Raw genomic sequence first — 25,457 nt, 5'->3', positions numbered from 1 at the left:
AACTGTAGCAAAAGCTCTCCTCTTCTTTAAAAAAAAATTACCTAAATCCAGATTTTGGTCTATTTCTTAGAGGTTTTCAAAAAGCCATCTGGTGTGCTTTTGTAGGTTAGCCTTTTGGTATCCGTCTTTCCCACATATACACCGAGTAGCCAGATTATTATGATCTCTGAAGGCATCATAATCTGACCACTCAGGGTATAAACCCAGTTCCTGGTCAGCAGCCCACACTCTGTGCCCTGCTGCTCACGTCCTCAGGGGGAAGCAGTCACACGCTCAGCTCCCAGGAGGGACAGCTGATAGGCTCCATGTCCTTAGCCAGGGCTGGCGCCCTAGCACCTGCCCTCAGTGGGGTTACCCCATTCAGCATCAGGCACAGTGAGAGGAGAGACACACCCTCTCTGTGAATGCGGGGAGGACGCGGAAGAGTGTGGACTGCTGGTGAACAGTTTTCAACAAGGGGGCCAGCTCGGAAGGAAGCTGCCACCACTGAAGGGAGGAGACAGAGTTCTGACACCGGTTGCGTGGGTCTCTCTCACCTGGGAACTCCTGGACGGTGCAGACTAGCTCCTGGGCTTAGTCATCGAAGCTGCTTCCATTTGTTCATCTCCTTTCACTAAAGCTCACTTAGCTTCAGCAATTCCAACCTTTTACTTTGGAGGGATTCATGTTATTGTTCTTTTTCTAACTTCTTGAGTGTGCTCAATTCATTATTATAGACGTCCTGGGTTTCTACTATCTTCACTTAATTCCATAACATTTCCTCTAAGTCTCACTTTGGCCATATTTCATAGGATTTGATATGCATTGACCTCATTGTCATTCATTTTTATGTGTTTAATTTCACAATATATTTCTAATTTAACCCAAGAGTTAAATAGAAGGGTGTTATTTAATTTCCTGGTGTTCTCCTTTTTCTCTATTAAAAGTTACATTACAATATGAACTTAACTAGAGGCCCTGTGCATGAAAATTCATGCACTGGAGCTGGTGGTGGGGGGGGGTCCCTCAGCCCAGCCTGCCCCCTCTCACAGTCCAGGAGCCCTCAGGGGCAGGAGGCGACCCGGCGATCAGGGAAGGCGACGCCCCCATCACACCTCTGCTGCTGCCACTGCCGGCAGCACAAGCCTCGGCTGGCCCTGGTTACCTGAGCCTTGGGCAGCCCTGGGCGGCTGGGCAGCTGCCATCTGAGGCTTGCCTGCACCTCAGGCCGGCCCTGGGCAGCTGGGAGGCTGAGGGGTCTGGGGGACTCCGGAGGCAGGCGCACGGAGCTGAGGGGACTGGGCACCACCATCTTTGAGGGCGTGGCAGTCAATTAGCATATTCCCTCCTTATTAGATAGCATTATTGCTGCTTTTTGGAATTGGTTTTATTTGTGCCTAGTAGTTGGTCTCTGTTTCATGTGTGTTTGAAACGAGTGTTGTGTGTTTTAAAACAGAGTTCTAGCTATAAACTGGTCGGTCAGGAGTATTGACTATGTTATTCGAATCCTCTCAACACTTTGAGTATTTTATATCTTCTCTACTAGAGGCCTGGTGCACGAATTCATGCACAGGTGGAATCCCTCAGCCTGGCCAGCATTGGGGGCCGATCAGGGCCGATCGGGGCTGCAGGAGGTTGGTGGGGTGAGGGGCCATGGGAGGTTGCCTGGTCGGGGGAGGGACTGCGGGAGGTTGGCTGTGGGAGCGCACTGACCACCAGGAGGCAACTCCTGCATTGAGTGTCTGCCCCTGGTGGTCAGTGCGCATCATAGCGACCAGTCGACCAGTTGTTTGGTCATTTGGTCACTTAGGCTTTTATATATATATATTAGAGGTGTATGAAATTCATGCACAGGGGGCAGGGGAGGGTGTCCCTCAGCCCAGCCTGCACCCTCTCCAATCTGGGACCCCTTAAGGGATGTCCAACTGCCCATTTAGGCCCGATCCCACAATCCAGTCGGACATCTCTCTCACAATCCAGGATTGCTGGCTCCCAACCGCTTGCTTGCCTGCCTGTCTGATTGCCCCTAACTGCTTCTGCCTGCCAACCTGATCACCCCTAACCACTCCCCTGCCAACCTGATCCACACCTAACTGTTCCCCTGCCGGCCTGATTGCCCCTAACTGTCCTCCCCTTCAGGCCTGGTCACCCCCAACTGCTCTCCCCTGCTGGCCCCGTAACCCCTAACTGCCCTCCCCTGCAGGCCTGATCACCCACAACTGCCCTCCCTTGCAGGCCTGGTTCCTCCCAATTGCCCTCCCCTGCCGGCCATCTTGTGGCAGCCATCTTGTGTCCACATGGGAGCAGCCATCTTGTGTGTTGGAGTGATGGTCAATTTGCATATTACTCTTTTATTAGATAGGATAGATAATCTGCTGATTTCTGAGAGGTTTACCACAGGAATTAAGACGTTGTCTATTCCTTCTTGCAGTTATAATTCTTGCTTTATGTTTCAAAGCTGTGTTGTTAGGAGTGCAAGGTTCATGCATACTGTACCATCTTGGTGGGGCATATACCCTACCAATGTAAAATGGTCCTATTTAATATTTGTTCTTTTTCAACAATCTGGCTCCTATCATAGAGATCATTTTTAATTCTACTGTTCTAGTCAATTGGGGTATAATTTTACATTTTGTACATGTTTCCTACAGATTTTCCTTGCATTTATTTTGCACCTTTTATAGTTTCTTGATTTGAACATTTAATTAATTTATTTTCATTATTTCAAATTTCAAGTAACTTGGTTTATTTGCTTAGTCTTTTGTTATTAAATCCCCGCTTCATCGCATCCTAGTAAGAAGTGTGGGCCAAGCGACTTCAGCTCGTAGGGAAGTTACTGTGGTTTCCTTGGTAGTCGAGTGTGCGGTTGGTTTTTATAGGCATTTCATTCCCCAAAGGCCAGAGTTGAAGAGTCTCCCACTGCAAGGGAGGGTTTGGTGTCTTAGGCAGCGCTGCGGGCTTTTTTTTTTTTACATCATTTGTTTGATGTCATGTTATTGATGAACAGAACTTTATGACGTTATAGTCATTGGAACTTTTATCTCTTTCCAACATAAAATGACTGTCTTTTTCTGGTTAGAGATTAACATTGCCATTTCTACTTTTGCTTGCATAGACGTAATGTTGTTTGCCCATCTTTTACCTCCAACTGCTTCGTGTCACTTTGTCTTAGGTGGGTCTTTAATAAGTAGCATGTGATTGGATTTTTTTTCTTACCCAATATAAGAATCTTTTTTTAAAAATATCTTTTATTGATTTTTTACAGAGAGGAATGGAGAGGGATAGAGAGTTAGAAACATCTATGAGAGAGAAACATCTATCAGCTGCCTCCTGCACACCTCCCCACTGGGGATGTGCCTGCAACCAAGGTACATGCCTTTGACCGGAATCGAACCCGGGACCCTTGAGTCCACAGGCCGATGCTCTATCCACTGAGCCAAACCAGTTAGGGCCAAATATAAGAATCTTTGACTTTGGGAGTTCTTTTGTATTCACCTTGGTGGTGATAATGGATATGCATTTTTATTCAATTACCTTGTGTGGGTTTTTTTTTTTTTTTTTGATTGATTGTTTCCCCTCAAAGTATTTCCCTCCTCCCTACCCCCGTTTCCTCTCAAAGAGGAAATTTGATGGTAGCAATAATCATTTCCTTCCTTCTCTACCAGGTTTCCCTAAAAATAGTTGGTTTTGCCTGCTTTTGAATTTCATACAATACGGGCCTTATGGTGTCTGGCTTCTTTTCCTCAAAACTATGTTTAAGAGCTTCACGTGTTACTGCGTGTCCATTGCCTGGCTGTGGAGGACAGTCGTGTTGCCTGGGCCGGGGCTTTGCCCAACAGCACTGCCTGTCCTTCCCGCTGCCCGTGTCCATGGCACACACGGGTGGGGCTGCAGCTGTGGGAGGTACCCGTCTGCTCTCCTGCATGATTCTGGATTCTCCGATGTGGCCCCAGCCCCCCCCCCCCCCCCCCCCCCCGCAGTGTGTAAACAACCTCGTTGCCCCGTGCCTGGGCAGCCCTGGGGAGGCGGTGGGCAGGAGCCAGCCATCCTCGTGGACAGTGTGAGGGGCCTCTGTGGAGGGTGGGGGGAAGGCGCCCAAAGATGTCATTTCTTCTGCGGACTCAGGAAGACCCAGTGTGCACGCTGCTTCCTCTCAGGAAGCCACCTGCGAGGCCCAGCACCCCTGGCCCCCTCCACCCCGCAGCTGTTCTCCTGGAAATGCAGGAAGAGACAGGAAACCTCCAGATCCAGCTCAGCCACCCACCCCCGGAGTGAGCCGTCCCCTTCTCCGTGCCTCACTTCTGGGGGGTGTCACGAAGGTGCTGGGACTGGGCACGAGGGGTGCCTCGCAGGCCGGGCCCCGGGAACTGTTACAAGCCAGATGCCTGGTGCTGTCACAGGCTCTCGATGGGCACGAGGGGGTACGTCGAGGCCCAGGCTGAGCCCGGGAGGCCCTGTCACCGGCCTGACGCCAGCACTGCCCAGGCTCAGGTCAGGCCCAGGAGCACCGTTCTAGGCAGGGTCCTGGCAGCGGCGTCACATCGTGCCTGGGTGGGGCCTCGCCAGGACCACAGCGGCTCCTTTCCTGCGAGCATCCTGCTGCTGTCCCCGTGGGGGAGCCCCAGGCTTGGAGCAGAGCCCCCTGGCTACCCTGAGTAAACAAACCATGAGTTCTAGAACCCCTGCACGTCGGAGATGCCCTGTCCCCATATCCACGATGGGGACCAGCGGCGCCGGGCACCAGCTGCCCATGGCGTGCGGGCTGGGAGACCTTCACGGCCTCTCGTCTCCATTGTCTTTTGCCAGAATCGCGAACCCACTCATTGTGGAAGGTAGGGCTCTGGGGACATGGCACAGGGGCAGGGAGGAGAGCTTCAGGGACACGAGACGGGCAGGAGGGGTCTGTGTGCCTGGGTGTCTGTTGGCTGTCCTCACGCCCGATGGATGCAGCTTCACCAGACTGCATGGTGTGCCAGCCCTGGGGACCCAGCTAGTGTCCAGGTCATCCTGGTTTGCGGGCGACATGGACACGAGGGAAGAGCCTTATTAAAAGTTGGGGGACGCCCTAGCCGGTTTGAATCAATGGACAGAGTGTCTGCCTGCGGACTGAAGGGGCCCGGGTTCGATTCCCAGTCAGGGCACAAGCGTGGGTTGCAGGCTTTGATCCCCAGGAGGGGGCATGCAGGAGGCAGCCAATCAATGATCCTCTCTCATCATTGATGTTTCTATCTCTCCTCCCTCTCCCTTCCTCTCTGAAATCAATAAAAATATTTTTTAAAAATAATAAATAAAAATAAAAATTGGGGACAAGCTAACATGGTGGAGCAGATGAGCCTGTCCGGGAGATGCACTCCAGGCCTGCGATGACGCGGTGTATGAACGACTGCTCACCTGCAGAAGGCCCGCGTCCGAGGCTGACGTCACAACATTCGGGGAGGTGGCTTACCAGTATCCCCACCTCACCATCGGAAACCGGGTCCAGAGAACCTCAGGGACCTGTGGAGCCAGCATCCAATACCAGTTTCCCAGTAGACTCTTTTTTTTTTTTTAAGTGTTTTATTTTATTGATTTTTAGAGAGAGAGAGGAAGAGAGAGATAGAAACATCAGTGATGAGAGAGAAACATCGATCGGCTGCCTCCTGCACACCCCACACTGGGGATTGAGCCTGCAACCCGGATGTGTGCCCTGACCGGGAATCGAACTGTGAACTCCCAGTTCATAGGATGACGCTCAACCACTGAGCCACACCAGCCGGGCTTTCAGTAGACTTTGGGGGTGAAAAGTTTGGGGTCTCATGTGACAGAAGGTCTCTGGGCGCCCACCCAAAGTGACCACGTGTGTTCTTGTGAGGCAGCCCTGGGTGGGGTCACCTGCCAGCTGCCGTGTGCGTGTGGCTCCCCTGCCTCTACAGCCCGAGGGCTGCCTTTGCCGCCGTCTCCACGGGCTGGCACGGCGCCTTCTCTGTCTCTTTCCTCAGAGCCCTGGTTCTGGGGCTGTGGTCAGACCAACCTGTCCTGCAAGATGGTGAAGGGGAAGCTGGTGGAGGCGGGCAAGTGGCCGTGGCAGGTGAGCATCCTGTTCATGGGCATGTACATCTGCAGCGGCTCCGTCGTCCACCACCTGTGGGTCCTCACGGCCGCGCACTGCCTGGAGAGGTCAGTCGGGGGGGCCGGTCCGGCGGGCCCTGGTGAGGCTGGGGTTCTGGGAGTCGCAGGGTTACTGCTGGAGATCCGCCTCCTACCCACGGCCCTGCAGGTCCCTGGATGCCAGCAAGTACTCGGTGATCGTGGGAGCCCAGCACCTCCCAGCAAAGGGCACTCAGCTCCCACTCGCTCACCTGGTGACTCACGAGAATTTCAAGAACCTCATATCCGATGACATTGCCCTCCTGAAGCTCAGGGACCCCATCCTCTGGTCCCCCCTTGTCCAGCCCATCTGCCTCCCGACCACCAAGCTCATGCCAGCGATTGGAGCCTCGTGTTGGGCCATTGTGTGGGGACGTCCGTCCGTGAAAGGTGAGGGGGCAGTTTCCAAAACACTTGCCTCTTTAGAACACATCACCATGGGCTCCTTCCTTCCTTCCTTCCTTCCTTCCTTCCTCCCTCCCTCCCTCCCTCCCTCCCTCCCTCCCTTCCTTCCTTCCTTCCTCCCTCCCTCCCTCTCTCCCTCCCTCCCTTCTTTCCTTCCTTCCTTCCTTCCTCCCTCCCTCCCTCCCTCCCTCCCTCCCTCCCTCCCTCCCTCCCTCCCTCCCTTCCTTCCTTCCTTCCTTCCTTCCTTCCTTCCTTCCTTCCTTCCTTCCTTTCCTCGTCAACCTGTCAGCAAACATTTCCTGAGCATCTCCATGCGCTGCACACTCTCCCGACCTCTGCTGAAAGCAAAGTGCTCTCGTGGAGAAGACACTCGTGGTCTGCATGGGCCTCAGGCCCCAAGGTCAAATCCAACACGAGCCATCAGGCAGCAGGGCAGGGAATTCATCCCTGGACGTCAGTGGGCTTCCCTGTCCGCAGGTGGCACAAGGGCCCTGTTAGGAGGCACTGAACCATTTGGCAGCCACGCAGCTGTTACCTTGAGATACCAGTGGCCCCTATTAGCGTCACTCTGGGGTTCTAGCATCTAAGAGCCTTTGTGGGGTCCTGCCTCCCAGGGGGTGGCACACTCTGGGCTCCAGGGCATTGCCACCTGACCAAGTAGCCCGGAGCAGTGCTCAGCCCCTCACCCGCATGGATCCCTGAGGAAATCTCTCCTTGTCCTCGTTCAGTGCCCGGATGTCACTCTAAGCCCTTTGGGAGACTTTTACTCCGTTTTCTTAATGAGCTTGAGCTTTTCAAAAGTCAGGCAATGGACAGGGCCTTTATAAATTACCCCCCTCCCCCCCCCGCAAAATAAATAAATTACCACCCCAGGAAATGGCCCTGCCCCCCACATCAGGGAATGTAGATAACCCCAAGGTAAAGTTGTGCCAAATTATTGAAGGGATGCTGAGGCAGAATTTCTCTCCCTCTCTTTAGTGGCCCCAAAGTCCCCCTACAGTCTTCAGGAAGTTTCTGTCAAGATAATAAAAAGTGAGATCTGCAACCAGCAGTATCAGTTCCTCTTCCTGAAGGGCCAGAAGAAGTTCATCGGGAAGGACATGCTGTGCGCCAGCTCAGAATGGGGCGCAGACTCTTGTCAGGTGCGACGTGTGTGGGCCGGGGCAGGGGGGGACTTTCAGGGGCCAGGCCTTCCTTTTCACATGGCACTGGGAGACCTCAGACAAGTCTCCCTTCCCAGGCTTCAGCTTCCCAGTCTGTAAAGCCAGGTGCGCGGACTCTGCTCCTGTCCACAGGAATGGTGATGATAGCAGTACTTCCCAGGTCATTTGAGCGTGTCTGAACATCAGTCCGTACATGCCTGGATCTGGCAGAACCAGTTTTGCATAAATGGCCTCATTCTGTAAACACACTTCTGTCTCTTGCATCTTCTGTTCAACATTGTTTTTTGAGATTTAGCCATAGTGATACGTGCAGCTAATTCATTAATCAGCTCTATCCACAATATTCACTTCGATGAATACGCCACAGTTTATCCTTTCTACTACAGTGAAGTAGTTTCCAGTTTTTTTCATATCACAGATTCTGCTCCTCCGAATATTCTTACACTCATTTCCCTATTGACATGCTCCAGAATTTTCCAGGGGCTGCATCCTGCAAAGAACTGGTGGGTCAGAGGTTTGCATTATTTCACAAAAATCTGTATCATTGCCCTGGCCGGTGTGGCTCAGTGGATAGAGTGTTGGCCTGCAGACTGAAGGTTCGATACTGGTCAAGGGCATGTACCTCGGTTGCAGGCTCAATCCCTGGGCATATAAGGGAGGCCACCAATTGATGTGTCTGTCTCACATCAAGTTCTTTCTCTGTCTCTCCTGCTCCCTTCCACTCTCTAAAAATCAATGGAAAAAATATCCTCATGTGAGGATCAACCAAAAATTTTATATTGTTTATATCTATATCTATAGAGAGAACCATTTTTTTTCTAATTTACAAAACTTTTCAATGATATACAAGAGTGTAAAACTTTTTAAATGACCATAAACCTGCCATCAAGAGGAATAACAGCAGTTACCTTTGGATTGCTCGATGCTGTTGTAGCACTATTCTTATGCTTTGCACAAAAAGAGGAGGGGTCGGTGTGCATTCCCTATAGCTCACTGTGCAAGCAGGACTGCAGGAAAGAAGAAGGTCAGGGCACCCGCTTGGAGGCCCTCCAGGATTTAGGGGAGTTTGCAGGAGACCGAAGAGGAAGGACTGAGGGGCCCCGACCGTGGGTCCCCGCGTGGAGCTTGTATGTGCCGAGCAGGTTCCCAGCCAGGCCCCGTGATCAGGGACCCGAGGCGCAGCTCACGCTGAGGCCACAGCCTGGGAAGGGCAAGTTCATGCTGGGTCTGCAGCAGACCCTCCCGCTGCCTCCCTGACACTCCCTCTTCCCCTCACAGGTTAACTCTGGCAGCTCCCTGGTCTGCCAAGTGAACAAGACGTGGGTCCAGATGGGGGTGGAGAGCTGGAGCTTCAGCTGTAAGAAGCACCACTTCCCCAACATCTACACCAGCACCTCCCACTTCACCCACTGGATCAAGAAGCAGATCACGGACGTCCAGTTCATCAACAGGGCCCACCCCGCCTTCCTGAGCCCGGTCCTGCACACGGGCTACATCCTGCTGGTCCCCTTGGGCTCCCTGTGGCTCCTGTGAGCAGCGTTCCCAGGGGTCATTCCCGGAGCTGGAGCCGAGGCTGCTGCTCTCTGCTCTCTGCCCGCCCTCGGAGAGGTGGGGCCTGGAGGCGTGCAGGGCCAGGGCAGAGCGCCCTTGGGGAGGGAGGGTCCCAAGCCACTGGCTTTCAGTTGTTCAATGAAGATGCTTTTGCACTTTTTCCCACTGAAGTCTTCTTTCTTCTTGTTTCTGGCTGGCACCCTCCGAGACGGCCCCGCCCCCAGGCCCCAACGCCTTGGCCTGGGTCTCTGACCAACAGTTCCCCTCGGGCCTTCCTGCGAGGGTCAGTCTCTTCCCAAGACAAATCCCAGACCTGCCCTGTGGACCCTGTTCCAGAAACTGGGCCTCTCCCAGCCCCGAGTGTCCCCCGATTCTACCACATCTGACCGGCTTCTCTCTTCCCGCAGGGGTGGGTGATGGGGGCAGGGGAGGGCAAGGCAGAGCGCGCCTGGGGGACGTGTGTGAGGGGATGCACACCCAGCCGCCTCAGTGACCCCATCAGGCTCTGGAGGCGAGGACTGGCTGGCCCAAGCCGGCCTGGCTGAGGGCAGAGTCCCGCCCGAGTGGGGAGGGACGTGGGGTCCCTCAGACCTGGTGGGGCTCAGGTCCCGAGGGCACAGCTACCCGTGCCCGTGGGCCCCAGGAAGGCAGTGGGTGTGACTTGCTGAGTCCTCAGGGACGAGGGCCTGGATGGGTGGGCCCCCGCAGCAGGCCTGGCCACGGTCGATGTCCTGGCGTGGCTTCCGTGGGCCTTTCTGTGCACAAGGCGAGGATGCTCCGGCCGCTTTGAACCCGTTTCTCACAGGCTCCCCAGACTCGTTCTCAGTGTTTTCTCCATCGATGTCGGGGGGCCATCAAAATGTCCCCCAATTCCATCCGCGGGGTGGCCCTGCTCCCGAGGCCGGTGGTGGCCACCGTGTCTGTCCCGAGAGGAGGGGGCTGCGGGGCGGGAGGGCGGCGGGCGGAGCGCTGCCCTGAACGGTGCACCTTTAAGTCTGTGCTGAGCCCTTCCATCTGCTTCGTTTCAGGACCGGGCACAGCCCACGGCAGCCCGGCTGGAGGGCGGGAGGGAGGCCGCCTGGACATCGCCCAGGGGTGGGCCCTCTCCCCGGGGAGGCGGGGCGGGAACCGGCCAGGTCCGCGGAGCGGCTCCCCCGGGGGAGTGAGGGGCCCCGGGCGGCAGAGGCGGGGCCCGAAGAAACCGGGCTGTCCGGTGCCCAGTCAGGCCGTGGGGGGGAGGCCGGCCACGAGGGGGCGCCCTCGCCGGCGAGGCCCGGGAGCACCGCTGCGGCGGCCGCTGGGGGGCGCCGTGCGGCTGGACCCGGACGGACCGGCGCCGGAAGCCGGGGGGCGGCCGCTGGGGGGCGCCGTCGGAGAGGAGCTGCAAGCAGTTGCCGCTTCGCAGGATGGAGCGCGGGTGCCAGCCGCCCGCCCCCGCCCTGGTCCTGGTCCGGGCCGGCCTCCTGCTCCTGCTGCTCCGGCCAGCGGGTGAGCGCCCCCCCCCCCCCGGCCCCCCTGTCCTCCCCTATCCCTCCCCGCCCCCTATCCCCCCGCCCCCTGCCCTCCCCTCCCTCCCTGCCCCCCCTGCACCCCCCGGGTGAGCGCCCCCCGCCCCCCGCCCCCCTGCCCCCCATCCCCCCCGCCCCCTGCCCTCCCTGCCCCCCCTGCCCCCCTATCCCTCACCCGGGTGAGCGCCCCCCCCCCCCCCGCCCCCCTGCCCTCCCCCGCCTGCCCCATCCCGGCCCGTCTCCACCTCTGACCTCCGCTTCCCTCCACAGGTTGCTCGGGCGCAGGCGACACCGCCGCCATGGCGCTGCCCTGGGCTGCTCCCCCTGACCCTGGCGCCCCCTGTGCCGCCAGCGCCAGCTGCCCCTCAGGGGGGCCTCGTCCGCCTCGGCAGGTGGCCCCGACCCAGCCGCCACAGGGCCCCACCACCAAGGGGCCCACCACCAAGGGGCCCCCCACCACCACCATGAGGCCGCAGGGCCCCACCACCACCATGGGCCCCACCACCACCATGGGCCCCACCACCACGCAGAACCCCGCTTCCCACGTCAGCACGGCCTTACCGCTCAGTGAGAGCCGTGGGCTCGGGGAGGGGTGGGTGTGGGGGAGGGGTGGGTGTGGGGGAGGGGTGTGGGAGGGGTGGGGGTGTGGGTGGAGGTGGGGTGGAGGTGGGGTGGGGGAGGGGTGGGGGAGGGGTGGGGTGGGAAGGCCTCCAGGGCCTCGGATGGGGCAGAAAGGACGGAGGAGGATGGACAAGCAGGAGTGAGCAGAGAGCAGCCTGCCTTTTAGGGTGTTAACTGAGCACCTACTAGGTCCAGGCCCGGCCAGCCGGCCGAACAGGAAGTGGGCGGGGCCTGGGCCTGGGTCCGGGTGTTCTGCCCCCTCCTGCCCCGCTGGGGGCGGGGAATTCCCAGCCCCGGACTGCGGGGTGGGGTGTGGGGATGGCGGGTGTCTCCCCCACCGCTTTCAGGGGGCCCTCCAGGGGTGTCTGGGCAGCATGCACGCCTTGTCTTGAACAGTGGCCTTCAAGCGCATGCAACTGAGACCCCCCACCTGGAAAGAGCTTATCCTGGAGCTCAGTGTAGATGATTTAACTCACCCCCACTCCCACGCAGGACCCACCACACCCCACTCCCCACTCGCAGGGCCCGCCGTGGCCTTTGCACATGCAGGTCCTGCCCCCCGGCCCTGGGGCACAGCTGAGTGATCCGCGGCACCACACTGGGATCAGGTCGGTCAGATTGCCCGGCAGGTGGTGGCCGGAAGGAGCCTCTTCCTGATTCAGTCTGCCGTCCGGAGGCCCGTCCGGAGGCCCGTCGGCTCCGAGCTGGTCTGCGGCCGGTCCGCCCAGGCTGTGTCTGTGCAGGGCCCATTCCCTGTTAGGTCCCCTGCCTTTCTCTGAAGCGCAGGAGGGTTCCCAGAGAGGGCGAGGGTCTGCCCTGGTCGAAGCAGGGGGGTCTGTGCGGGTCTCCGGGACCAGGGGCCGGGGAGTGCTCTGAGGCCCGGCATGGGACAGGGAGAGGGATGCGCATGGGGTCAGCATCTTGCTCTCTGGCCAGTAGGAGAGGAGTCGTTGGGAAGGCTCAGCAGGAGCTGGAGAGGTGGGAGATGGGGCTGGGGGTGGGGCCGCCCTCATCAGGCTCTCCTTCCTCCTCAGCCTGCGGCGCCTCCCACGAGCAGGACCCCACCCTCAGGGACCCAGAGGCCATAGCTCGGCGGTGGCCATGGATGGTCAGCGTGCGGGCCAACGGCACACACGTGTGCGCAGGCACCCTCATTGCCGCCCAGTGGGTGCTGACCGTGGCCCACTGCCTGATCCAGTGAGTCGGGGCCTGGTGGGCGGGGGGGGGGGAGGGTCCTTGGAGCCACATGGGCCCCGTCCTCCCACCAGCTGGCCCATCCGTGGCAGCTGTGCCCGGGCAGAGCCCCACAGTGCTAGGCCCAGCCTCACCCGGCTCCCAGCAGGCGGAGCTCAGTTCTAGGCTCTCCTGGGAGCAGAGCGCTTGCTGCCCCCTCCCCCACCCCCGCCCCGCCCCGGGTCCTGAGCCCACTTCCACGGAAACAAGGCCCTAATTCTTCCGTGCCACGCCTTGCTTCGCTTACTCCCTCCTTCCTTCATCGACCAACAGCCTTTGCCACTCCTTGGCAGCCAGGCCCTGGGCACTGGGCCGGGAGAGGACCCAGCACGCCCTCAGGTCACTGGGGGGACAGACAAGAAAACCGGTGCTCACAGAGGCGTCTCGTCAGTGTGGGGACCAGAGGGAGGGCATGCCCGTGCTCTGGTGCCGGGGGAGCGGCCCGAGGGGGACACCTGTGCTGGCCACGAGGGCTGGCCACGAGGGCTGGCCAGTGCAGAAGCGTGATGGGCGTGATCCGGCCTAAGGGTCCACACAGACTCCAGAGGCATGCTGGGAAAGGAGGCCAGAGGGCGAGGCCAGGGCCCAGTGCAGGGGGCCTGTCACTTCCTGGGTGCATCACAGGCCGGGACAGAATCCAGAGGAAGCAAGGCCCATGTCCCACCTCCACCCCTTCCTGGCTGTGTAGCCCTGAGCGGGTCCCTGGGTTCCTCTGAGCCTCGGTTTCCCCTCCATGGAAATGAAGGGCTGTTGCGAGGACACGGCCACACTGCGTGTGCAGGGCTCGGCTCACCCCCGCTGTGACGGCGGTGGGCGGCCTGCCTGGGTCTCTCGGAGAGTGGCAGCGGGTCAGGGCCCGGTGGGGTGCCTGGCGCTGATGGCAGACTCCCCTGGTGCTTCCCTAGGGAAGATGTCACCTACTCCGTGCGGGTGGGGAGCCCCCGCATTGACCAGAGGGCTCAGACCACGGCCGACGTCGGGGTGCACCAGGTCATCCTGAACAGCCGGTACCGGGCCCGTCGCTATTGGTCCTGGGTGGGCCAGGCCAACAACATTGCCCTCCTGCGGCTCGAGAGGGCGCTCAACTACAGCAAGTACGTCTGGCCCATCTGCCTGCCGGGCTTGGACTACAGGGTGAAGGACTTCTCCCTCTGCACCGTGACGGGCTGGGGCCGCCCCAGGGCGAACGGTGAGTCGCCCCTCCCAGACCAGGGCGGGTGTGGGAGAGGCCGGCACAGCTGGGTGGCCTTGGACAGATGTTTCTGAGACATCGTCCCCGGGAGTCCCTGCTCCCACCTTCCTTTGGGTTCTCTCTCTCTCTTTTTTTTTAAATATGTTTTTATTGATTTCAGAGAGGAAAGGAGAGGGAGAGGGAGATAGAGATAGAAACACCAATGAGGAGAGAGCATCATGGATTGGCTGCCTCCTGCACGCCCCCACTGGGGATAGAGCCTGCAACCGGGAATCGAACCCTGATCTCCTGGTTCATAGGTCAATGCTCAACCCCTGAGCCATGCTGGCCAGGCCCTGTCGGGCTCTTCTATCCAAGGTGGTCTTCCCCTCGAGGGTTTCGGCAGTGAGCACGCCGTGGCCTCAGGCTGCAGGGGGCAGAGATGCCCATGAGCACTCAGGCCAGGCCAGGCATGTGGGCAGGGCTTCCCGGGGCAGGAGGGGCGCAGAGCAGGCTCTGCTGTTTGCAGGATTCCGAGGGGAGGGCTATGCCTTGAAGCAGAACATCGAGGTGAGAGGAGCCGGCTCCTGTCTGTGAAAAGCTCCCCGAGGACCCCACAGGCTGCCCAAGGCAGTCTGCACCAGAGTCTGGAGTCCCTCGGGGTCCCCCCGGGGTCCTCAGTCCCATGTCATCCCATTCAGGAGCAGGTCCCGGAGCAGGGGTGCTGTCCCGGCCCTCCAAGGGCCCATTTCCTTAGGGGCCAGGAACGCCCTCTGCGTCAGGCACGCTGGCCCCTAGAGGTGCCCTCCCCGGAGCCTCCGGGAGCAGCTTGCCTGAAATGGCCACCGGCTCCAGCCCAGGGGAGGGGCTGGCTTTTCTGTCTTCCCTGCCCAGGCTGTCAATGGCTGGGGAGGATCAGAAGTCCCCAGTCTCAGGCTATGGACGGAGACCAGCGGAGGGGAGGGAGGGAGCCATGCTGCGGACTGAGGGGCGCTGGGCAAGCTCAGGGGAGGAGCCTCTGCGGAGGGTCTTGGGGTAGAAGGAAGGGTAGGAACGGACTCAGTGGGAGGTAAACCAGACTGGGGGCCCTGCCCGGGTCCCTCTCAAGGGGTGCTGGGGAAGGGCAGGCTGGGATGGCAGGTGGGCTGAACCTGGAGAGAGCCCCCTCCCTGGGCTGCTGTGTGGCCAGCGGAAAAGGCTGGAAGCTGGCGAGGAGCCGAGGGGGGTGGGCAGCAGGGAAGCCGCCGCCTGAGTGGGGCCTGTCCACAGGCACATGGCCGCAGTTCCGGACCATCCAGGAGAAGGAGGTCACCGTCCTGAACAGCAAGGAGTGTGAGGATTTCTACCACCGGTTCGCCAAAATCCCCTCCCTGGTTCGGATCATCAACTCCCAGATGATCTGTGTGCAGGACACGGACCGGAAGCACTTCTGCTATGTGAGCGCCTGCCCTGCCCTGCCCTCCAGGCCCTGGGCCAGGATGGGGGGGGGAGGGGGGAGAGGAGGGGAGTGGGAAGGGAATGAGCAGGGGCCACGGAGCAGGAAGATGGGGAAGGGAGATGGGATGGGGGAGAGAGATGGAGGTCAGGTGGAGAGTGGGGGGTGGGAAGACAGAGCGGGGTTAAAGGGGGGATGGAGGACTGACTCCAGAGAGCAGGGGGATGCACCCTCTGTGGGAGGCCTCCTGGGCACTGCTCAGCCAGTGACACTCAGGGGTGTGGGGCCGATCTGTGTGAAGCCCCCTGCTCGTTCCTGAGCCGGGTCCCCTTTCCCTCGGGCCTCGTCTGGCCTCCCTGACCTTCTGTCCTCCCCCCTCCCGCAGGAGGTCAGTGGGGAGCCGCTGTCCTGTCCGGTGCAGGACACGTGGTTCCTGGTGGGGATGGTGAGCTGGGGCCCCGGCTGCGGCAAGAGCGAGGCCCCGCCCATCTACCTGCGCATCTCCGCCTACCAGCACTGGATCTGGAAGCGCATCAACGGGCAGGCCCTGCCAGCCCCGTCCAGGGCCCTGCTCCTGGCACTGTCGCTGCCCCTCAGCCTCCTTGCTGCCTGCTGATGCTCTCAGGCCATCCCTGGGGGCGCCCTCTGGCCCCAGGCCCCTCATCGTCCTCGTCCAGGACAGGTCCGCTCTCCTGTCCCATCGGCAGGGCCGAGACCAGGTGCTCAATTAAACAGTTCTCTTCCTCACGCAGCCTCCTTCCTGGGCCTGGAGGCCCTCGCTCTCTGGGCTGCTCGGGTGGGAGATGGCTGAACAAGATGGGGTGGGGTGGGGGCTCGGGCACCGAAAGGCAGAGGCCAGGACCGGCCTCCATGGGGTGGGGTGGGGGTGGCTCCTGCAGAAGGTGAGGGAGTGTGTGCAGGGATGGAGGGCCTGGAATGCCCTGCCCAGCCGGAGCTGGCGCTGCCCTGACCCTGCGCGAGGCTGGGAGGGCAGCTGTCGGGCCAGGAGTTGAATGTGTTCTTCCCGTTAATTTCATTGGAGTCCGGCTCTCCTTGCCGTTCGCCCGGCCCCTGGCAGTGGCCAGGGCACACCCAGCACTGGGCTCAGACCCCCGAAGGCCTGTTGAAACCACAGCTGCCCCTTGCCCTTGGGCACCTGACTCCCTCCAGCTCACCCCAATTCAGGCTTGGAGAAGCCGGGGAGGGACCCTCAGCCGGCTCTGCCGCTGTCACTCCAGGGCGTGGGGGATGGAAGGCACTCAGCTTTATTTACTAATCTCTGCAGGCCCCCTGGCCAGAAACCTCTGGGATCTCCTTAGTCCCCAGGCCCCTCGGACGCCCCGCCTGATGCCCCCGCTGGTGCTCGCTGCCCTTCGGAAGCCCCCCCCGCCCCCCGCACCTCTCATCCCGGGGCCTTCTCATCAGCTGTGCTTTGGGGCCCTGTTGTTGAGGGTGGGAGAAGAGGCGGCCTCAACCCCAGCTGCCCCTCAGTGACTGGGGCCCTGACACGCCCCCACAGCCGAGCGGAGAAAGGGTCATGGCACAGCCCAGGGCCCGCTGACTTCTCAGACATTCCCTGGATTCCTAAGGGGCCCAGGTGGCAGCCTTCTTCCCTCCTCCCCTGGCCCCCTGCTTCAGCCTCCTGCACCCCTGACCCCTGCAGCCCAGCCCTGAGCCCGGGCCTCGTGCCGACCCCCAGCAGCCTCTGCTCCATCCCTGAGTGTAAACCAAGTGCATCCTGTTGCCAGGGGCTTAGGCTGCTGGGCTGGGGGTTCTCTTGCTTCTGGCCACCTCTGCCCACCCCGCTGGACCCGAGCCCCTGCTCGGCTTGGGGCTGACCCCTCACCCCAGGACTGCTGTCCAGCAAGGCCTGCGAGCCGCCTGCGCCGCAGCTCCCGGCTGACCATCCGGTTCACATTGGCTCACATGCCTTTGCGGTGTGACCCCACAGCTACCGCTCCGTTAGCACCACTGCTGTTTCCGGCCAGAGGGTGAGATGGGCGTGTCAGGGTGTGAGGCTGCTCGGATCTGCAGACGGACAGTGGCCCCGACCCGCTTTGTTGAGCGGCCACGTGGACAGGGTAGAAGGAGCGGAGCCCAGGCTGGGAGGCAGGACACCTGCGGTCTGGTCCCTGCCCCCGACTGGCTCGGGGAGGAGCGTGGAGTCCAGGCTGCCTGGGCCCCAGCCAGGACTTGAGCCACAGCTGCCGCCTCCAGGAAGCTCTCCTTGATTCTCTCCTTACTTCTTGGCTTCATTCTTCTCATCCTCCTCTACCTTGATAGCCACCGTGTCCACGCTGTCCTTCTTCTTCTTCTTCTTCTTGTCATCTGTGGGGCAGAGGGGCGCGCGCCAGGTGTGAGACAGCACCCTAAGGCTCACCCACAGCCTCCACACCCAGCCCTTCAACTGCCTTCTTCCCTCCATGCCTCTCCCACCTGCACAGCACCTCTTTGTTCTACCCGCCTCACTCTGACCAGTTCCGTGTCCTGGTGTCCAGGGACGGAGTGGGGTTCCCTCCCTGAACCTACTGGGGCAGGTCTGAGGCACTGGCTGGCTCCGCAGGGTCGGACGGTGGCGGGCTGGGGGCCCGGCCGCTCACCTCCGGGAACCTCTGTGAGCTCATTGAGGGGTGGCACTGTCTCCAGCTTGTCGGTGTACATCTTGGCCGCCTTCCGCTGCAGGTACCGGGCCTCGATCTCCTTCCGGGTCCGTGGCACACGGCAGTTGAAAACACAGCACAGAGTGATAACTGGAGGGGGACAGAGAGGGTGTGGCCAGGCCTGGAGCTCCGACACCCAGGAAGGTGCCCACACTTCAGGTGTGCATGCCTCCCCCTGCCCAGGGCTGTCTCGCCTAAGAGACTGCTGGGAGGCTTGCATCTTTTTTTTTAGCAAGGTATTTTATCTTCCTTCCTCCCTCCCTCCCTCCCTCCCTTCTTCCCTTCCTTCCTTCCCTTCCTTCCTTCCTTCCTTCCTTCCTTCCTTCCTTCCTTCCTTCCTTCCTTCCTTCCTTCCTTCCTTCTTTCCTTCCTTTCGGTCTCAGAGAGGAAGGGAGAGGGAGAGAGAGAGGCATGACATCAATCATGAGAGAGAGTCATCCTACTGGGGATCGAGCCCACAACCCAGGCCATTGACCGGAACTGAACCAGGGACCCTTCAGTCCGAAAGCCCACGCTCTATCCACTGAGCACACAGGCCAGGGCGAGGCTCCCGTCTTGACAAAACCCCGCGCGGGCCCTGGGCTCTCCGGACCGGGACTGGCTACACGCCTCACACACTCGTAGAAGGGCCTGGTGCCTGGGCTCTGCTCTCACTGTCTTGAAGTTCCTAATGCTGTTTGAACCAGGGGCCTCAGATTTCCATTTGGCACTGCCCTGTCTTGGGTCCTGGTCCCGAGGTCCTGAACAGACGGAGCGTCCCCGCAGGGCAGGGCACGTGGCCGCACACGGCTCAGGCCACGGCTTCCTGGAGGTGCCCTGTGCCCCCCCAGCCCTGGGCTCCGAGTGGGTCAGAGCGGCCTCGGGCACGGAGGACGTGGCTGCACCTCCTCTCCCTCCCTGAGGACCGCCTGGGCCTCTCCTGGCTGTGAGAGCCGCCAGGGCCCAGCCCTGCCCCGGGCGTTCACCTCAGCCTGAGTTATTCCAGGAGCGGGTTTCCTGCTGGGGGCGGCGCCCAGGCACCCGGGGCCAGGGCATGGCGCTGGCCTGCCTGGTGATGGGCCTGGCGGGCAGGGCTGCCGGGACCTGGCTGAACTGAGTTTATTTTTCCGAGGTCCCCACAGTCTGACCACCTCGGGCCCAGCCTCAGGGGAGGGGATGGAGCTGCTTCCTATTCTAAGTCCATGACCAGACATGACTTCTTGGCAGACTCCTGGGGACAGGAGGGCGGGCAGGACAAGCCGGGCGTATTTTGGGGAAGATGGATCAGACCGAACCGACGTGACCTGGGCGGGAGCACCCTCTGGAGTCGCCCTGTGCAACTTCAGCCAAATATCATGGCCCCATTGAGTCTCACCCAGACTTGCAGAGGAAAGGAAAAAATGAATGAGTGAATGAGTGAATGAATGAATGATAGTCTCAAGGCCTTTGCTGCTGAGGACGAGACTGGCTCCTGAATGAATGGATGGGGGGCGAGGGGGGGTAGTCACACCCAGGAGCACTCTGGGAGCTGCATGAGGCCCCAGGGGGTCGGAATGGCCTCTGCTGTGGGGTAGGCCTGGGTAGACAGAGGCCTTTCTGACCCAGAGAGCTGGGTCCTGGTCTTCTCCAGACCCTGTGTGTGCCCAGTGCCCAAGGTTGGTCCCTCACCCCAACCCGACTGGCTTGTGCCACGTCTTCCAGCCACCCCCAGGCTCCCCTCTGGACCGGGCACCCTCGCACTGTCCACCTTGGCCCAGCCTCAGGGGAAGGGGTGGAGCTGCTTCCGGACCTGGGGGGCTGGGCTTCAGGGGAGCACCAAGGGCAGCCATTGGAGGCCAGGGCGGGGCTCAGACACTGCCCCTCGCTCCAGGCCTGGCCTGGCCGCTTCTCTCCAAAGGAGGAGAGAAACAGAGGACCTTCGATGAGTTCCAGGGCCCAGGCCGGAGAAGACCCCCCCGAGGAACTTCATCCAATCCCAGCCCCTCTTCACAGGGTCTGGGGGTGATGCCCCCGCAACAGCTGCGCCTCCAGGGTTCACGCAGACCAGGGAGCAGGAAGGCTGTTTCCTCCTCAGGACTCGGGCCCTGCTGCTCGGCCTGTGGGCCGTCCTCACCCTCTTCCAGGAGGTGGTGTGAGGGGCACGAGTCGGTCTGTGTGGTGGTGTCCAGGTGCCTCTGGGCCTGGCACCTCTACCACGTGGGGCCGAGCCGAGCCCGGGAGAGGCCACTGTGTGCCTGGAGCTGCCCCCGGGCCCCCCTGTGGCCCCTGCAGGACAGAGGCCCCCCCACCTGGCAGGGTGGGGCTTGTCTCCCCCCCCCCCACCCCGTGGACCCCCGGTCTGTCTGCGGGACCTGCGCCCAGAAGCCTGCCTGGTTCCCAGCCTCTTGCTCAGATCCAGGCCACACCCAGGCTGTGAAGAAATGGTGGGTGGGGGGCGTTTTCCCACAGGGAGGGCACTTCTGGAGCCAGGAGAAGCACATGCCGGTCAGATGTCCTGGTCTCCCTTGGAGCCCCATGTCTGGGTGTGTCTCATGCTGTTAGCAGGCGCTGCCTCAGGGGACCTCGTCCCGGGACAGCTCCCTTAGAACCTGCGTGCGCTTTACCCGACGCAGGCGCTAGGGGAAATGCCGGAGGGTTAGAGACCTCTGCTCACACCATCCCCTCCCCCTGAGGGCCTCCAGCATCCACCGGGGACCCGACCCCCCACCCCACGTGCAGCTCAGAGGACTTCTCTCTGGAGCCTTTGCAGCGTGCCCCCCATTCCCTTTGGCCTGTAGGAACCTCCCCCAGACTCTGGCCTCCCCCACCAGCTGGCATTTCCCTGCCCCTCCCCCAACTCCAGACCAGACCCCCCACAAGGAGCATGTCCAGCCCACTTCTATTTCGACTTTGCGTCAAGCGCACCCCCCCCCCCCCAGGAGGAAGGGGTCTCCTGCTTTTAATTGAGAGGGTGTGAGGCATGCGGGGCCATGGAATGTGACAAGGCAGCGTTTGCAGCCGGGAGACACATCTGCTGGGCATCTGGGAGCCGCCGGGCGGAGCCACGCCGGGTGGCCTTGCTGGGGCCCCTGGGTGTGGGCCCTGTAAGTTGGCTGGACTGCAGGAAAAGCATGAGGAGGCCCAATGGGGAAAAATGACACGTCCCGTCCTGGATCCCGGAGCCCCTGTAATCACCCTAATTGCCATGTGGCTGCTTCCCCGTTGGGTTGGGCAGAATGCTTCAGATCACCACTGCCTGTCCGCCCTCCACAGGGACTCTGTGCGGACGGGAGGTGCCAGGAGCCACAGCAGGCCTCTGGCGGGCGCCCGGCCTGCCTGCGTTGCTGGGAATTGCTGCTCTGAGCCTCTGGGGTGGTGCCGGGGGCGGGCGCTGAGCCCCCACCGCCCTGGGCTGGGGAGGGCAGGGAGCGGCTACTCACTGATGGACAACACGAAGAGGGAGAAGATGCCCACCACGTGCCACAGGCGCATGTCCCAGAACACCACGGTCTCCTTGGTCAGCGGCGGCGGCTTGGGCTTGGGCGGGGCCGTGCTGGGCTGCGGGTGGGAGAGAGGGGAGTGAGCCAGGCGGGCCGGGGTGGGACCGGGCTGAGAGGCCTGGTCTCAGCAAGGACTCAGCCCAGGCCCTTCAGGAGCGCCTGGAACCATCGCCATCGCCCAAACCAGCGATTCCCAACCTTGGTCGTATCGTGGCACGTATACTAATTACTAAAATTCGCGGCACACTGAAAAATACGATTTTGCTGATCTGACCAAACAACAGGTATACTTTTGATTCGTTCACGCTGCACGGCTATCGCTGTGTGGGTTGCTGTCACTTTTTTATGCGACAATTAAGGCAGGGGTGGGGAACCGTTTTTCTGCCAAGGGCCATTTGCGTATTTAAAACATCATTCGTGGGCCATACAAAATCACCGACTTAAAAATTAGCCTGCTGCATTTGGTCAAACATTTAATTAACTCACCCCTCATGCCTTGGCAGGGCCAGACCAAGTGACTGCTCGCCTGTGGGCTGGACGCCCCCCCACCCCTGATCGAAGGGGAAAGAGGTCAGTGCCCCTGACTATGTAGACGAGGACTGCATGTTTTAAAAATCCTTGCGGCTCACCGTTAGAAATCGCTGCCCTAGACCTCGGGAAGTTCCCAATTTAGCACAAGAGAGCAGAGTCCCAGAACCACGGAGCCGGGACTTGGAGGGAAAGGGTGGTCGGTGCTTGGGGAAACCGAGGCCCAAAGGGCAAAATGGGACAGCCTGTCCCCGTCTGGTTCAAGGCCCCTTCGATAGCCTGTGGGTCTCTCCTCCCCCTCCAGTCCTGGGCCCCCACAGGCAGACGGGGACTCAGGACCAAGGCCAGAGACGAGGCGAGCTCTGTACTACCCTGCGGACTTGGCTATCCCGTGCTGTCCACGCCCCCCCCCCCCGCAGTGTGGGGTAGGTGTGGAGCCCGTGACTGCGCCTGGCCAGGACCCCACACTTCCAATGACCAGGGCTAGGACAAGGCCGGTCAGGACAGGACCCGGGATCATTTGTCCACAGTGCGGCAGCGACACCTGGGGGCCAAACCATGTAAGCACGGTGGGAGCAAGTCAGCCAAGCAGAGCAGAGCCAGCTGCCTCCCACCTTCCCAGTGGGCCCGGCGCTCCCTGGGGGCTTGAGGGGAACATGGCCCTTTCCTGGGGGTCCCGGGGGCGTGGCCCTGCCTTGGAGGACTGAATGGACAGAGTGTTGCCCTGAAGGACGGAATGGACGCTGAGGGGACACGGCCCTGCCCTGGGGGTTCTAAGGGGACATGGCCTTGCTCTGGGGTCTGGGTGGACCAGGCCTGCTCTGGGCGGGTCTGAGCAAGACCTGTCCCTGATCTTCGGGGCTGACAGGGACATGACCGCTGTCCCCACGCTTGGCTGAGGGTGTGGATGGGAGTTAGTGCTTAGGAGGGAGGACCCTGGGCCATCTGTGCACCGTGCCGTCCTCCGATGAACAAACAAGACCGGCCTGAGGAGTCTCGGCTGTCTGGGAGGAAAGGCAGCCCGCAGGCCACCACCGTCCATCAGCCTTTCCCTGGGCCGAAAGCAGGGATGGGGTCCTCCCACGAGCCAGGCACTTCCCCTTCCTCCTCCTCCTCCTCCTCCTCCTCTTCCTCCTCCTCCTCCTCCTCCCCCTCCTCCTCCTCCCCCTCCTCCTCCACCAGGGTGCACCTTCAGCAGCCGGTCCCGGGAAGCGAGGGTCTTTGTGAGGGATTGGTACCCGATTCCCTGGCTGTTTTCTCTTAACCAGGGTGAACTGGGGCAGGTACCACACATCTGTGGAGTCAGGGTACCTGTGGGGGTGGGGCACACATGGGGTTGAGCACACACTTGTGGGTACAGGGCACACGTGTGGTGGGAGGACATGTGGGCAGGGCCAGGGCTGGCAGTGGCGGGGTCCTGGGTGGAGGGTGACAGGAGCAATCTGCTGTCTCCTGTGGGGGGCGCTGCTGGGTCTGAACTCCGGAGCTTGGAGGCTCCACCTCCATCCGAGCCTCACGCCTGTAGCGGTGACGCCGGAGGGCTGGGGTGGGTGGTGCCATGGGCCCTGCCTGCCCATCGATCTGGTGCTTCCCTGGATCCCCAGGCTCGGCCAGGCCCTTGCACAGGCTGTAGGCAGATGGCAGGTAGATGGACTCCAAATGCAATTTCCCTTAATGAGCTGGGAGGAGTCCTGCTCCCGGGGGCCAGGGAGGAGCCCTTGGCTCAGAACTGATTCGCCCCCCCCCCCCCCGCCCCGGCCTCTCTGGTACCCAGGCCAGCTCAGTTTCTGCATCTGAGGCCTCAGGGCAGCCAGCGAGGTGCCCAAGCCACAGCTCAAGCTAGCATGGCTCCCCTTACAGGACACCGGAGCTGACATCTAACTCCAGCCCAGCCCTCTGACCACACCCCCTGGTCAGCAGCAGGGACGGCTAGCATTGGGCGGCAAGGCTCTGTCCCCACCCATGTCCCCAGACCCTTCACATCCGGGCTGTGCCCTCTGACCCCAGGACAAGGCTCTGCCCGCCCTCTCCCATCCTGTCCCCTAGCACCTGCCACTCAGGGCTTTCCTGGGTGCTTCCCTGCTTTCTCTGCACCTCATGCTCCAGAATTCTGGGTCTGGTCTGCCTTTTGGCACCCCTTCCCGGCTCAGCAGCAATGCGTAGAGGGGCCAGGGAGGCTGCAGATGGCGCCACCCTGCCCCGCCCAGCCCTTCCTGGCCCACCGACCGGCCAACTTCCTCACCTCTTCCTGGGTGTCTCAGCAGCTCCTCCCAGTCCTCCCAACGACATGCCCCTTTTCCAGTGTATTCTCTTCTGTCCAAACCAGGTCTCGGCGCGATTCTCCCCTCTACAAACCCCAGCTGGCTCCCCACCCCCATCACACACAAGGACCAAGACAGACCCTAAGGCCGGGGCCGCCCGCTCCTCCCTCCAGGGCAAATGCAGTCAGTCACCGCCTGTCCCAGCCTCCAGCTTGGAATGCAATTTCCTCACCTCCTTCCCGAGGGAGGCCGTCTCCTCCCTGGACAGGGGACTCTGGAGGACCTGGGTGGCAGACGCCGTTTCCTCCAACAGACCCCCAAATCAGGGACTAGACCCCCCATCAGACTAGTGGTCGCTGAAACCAAGGACCAGGCACCCCTCTCCCCAGGCCCCTCTGGACGGAACACGGGAGGAGGGGAGCTGAGGGACCCCAGCAGATGGGACGCTGTACCCCAGTCAGACCGGGATCCCTAAGATCAGGTCAAAGTGAGTTTCCCCCATCAGACAGACGCCCCCGAAATCAGGGGAGCAGGGACCTCGATTGGGGCTGTCTCCCCGCAGCCTGGAAGCGGTGGGGCCGGGCTGGGTCTCCATGAAGCCAGGCCTCCCGGGCGAGAGGACAAGAAAGGCACCCCCACCCCCGCCCGGACGGTGCCGGCACCCCGAGGCCGCGCCCCCCTCCGCCGTCAGACTCACCTCCACCAGCTGCCCAGCGACTCCCGCGAGGCAGACCCCCAGCGCCGCGCCGCCCAGCGCCCAGAGGGGCCCCGCGCCCCGCCGCCCGGCCATCCTTGGCCGCCGGCCGGCCCGCAGGTCCGGAGCCGAGCGATGCCCGCGGCCGGCGGTGCCCTGGCAGCTGGCAGGGACGGAGGCGATCTGGCCGCGGGCATCATTTATTCATCGCGGGTGTCCGGTTGCTTGAGCGCGTGAAGGGCCCGCCCCTCCGAGGACCAGACTCCAGACTCCCTCCTCCCCCCACCCCACCTGCACCCACGCGGGGTCAGGTCCTTGAGCAACAGGTCCCGCCCTCCCTCCCCACGGGGCCTCAGTTTCCCCATCTGGGATGAGGAGGGGCCGGAATCTGCGGGTCTGGGAGGCCCTTCCCCTGTCCACGTCCTGGATGTGAAAAGCTGCACTGGACCCAGGTGCGTGCGCCCAGCAGGCAGGTTGCCATGGCGACAGGCGCTCAGGGATGCCCTGGGCTGGCTTCCTGCCCGGAGGCGGCTCTGGTCACCCTGGACACCAGGGCTGGGTGGGGGTGGGGAGCGGGATGGAATGGTGGGAGCTGCGGCTGCGGGTGCCATGGAAGGTTCCTGAAGGGGCCAGCATCTGCGGCTGCAGGACAGGGTAGGCTCCC

At 61.3% G+C, this 25,457-nt stretch overlaps 3 protein-coding genes across 3 annotated transcripts; 2 read left to right on the top strand and 1 right to left on the bottom strand.

The window, feature by feature from the left end:
* Window positions 1-4,696: 4,696 nt before the first annotated feature.
* Window positions 4,697-9,206, top strand: LOC307113403 (serine protease 46-like; the record flags this gene model as incomplete). Its single annotated transcript, XM_079795037.1, has 5 exons — window positions 4,697-4,811; window positions 5,958-6,135; window positions 6,236-6,495; window positions 7,489-7,652; window positions 8,952-9,206. The coding sequence occupies 5 exons, from the start codon at window positions 4,697-4,699 to the stop codon at window positions 9,204-9,206; spliced, it is 972 nt and encodes a 323-aa protein (XP_079651163.1).
* A 1,424-nt stretch (window positions 9,207-10,630) lies between these two features.
* On the top strand, window positions 10,631-15,837 carry PRSS50 (serine protease 50; the record flags this gene model as incomplete). Its single annotated transcript, XM_079795036.1, has 6 exons — window positions 10,631-10,712; window positions 11,003-11,299; window positions 12,388-12,550; window positions 13,492-13,775; window positions 15,027-15,193; window positions 15,578-15,837. The coding sequence occupies 6 exons, from the start codon at window positions 10,631-10,633 to the stop codon at window positions 15,806-15,808; spliced, it is 1,224 nt and encodes a 407-aa protein (XP_079651162.1). The 3' UTR covers window positions 15,809-15,837.
* Window positions 15,838-16,650: 813 nt separating this feature from the next.
* TMIE (transmembrane inner ear) lies at window positions 16,651-24,914 on the bottom strand. The gene is made up of 4 exons (XM_079795076.1): window positions 24,797-24,914; window positions 21,251-21,368; window positions 17,793-17,942; window positions 16,651-17,520 (listed from the first exon to the last, which is right to left on the bottom strand). The coding sequence occupies exons 1-4, from the start codon at window positions 24,887-24,889 to the stop codon at window positions 17,432-17,434; spliced, it is 450 nt and encodes a 149-aa protein (XP_079651202.1). The 5' UTR covers window positions 24,890-24,914; the 3' UTR covers window positions 16,651-17,431.
* Window positions 24,915-25,457: the final 543 nt, after the last annotated feature.

This window comes from Cnephaeus nilssonii, assembly GCF_951640355.1.
Source record: "Cnephaeus nilssonii genome assembly, chromosome: 17".
Taxonomy (NCBI): Eukaryota; Metazoa; Chordata; class Mammalia; order Chiroptera; family Vespertilionidae; genus Cnephaeus; species Cnephaeus nilssonii.
Note: the sequence above shows the minus strand (reverse complement) of the source record. Positions and strands in the feature narration are given on the sequence as shown.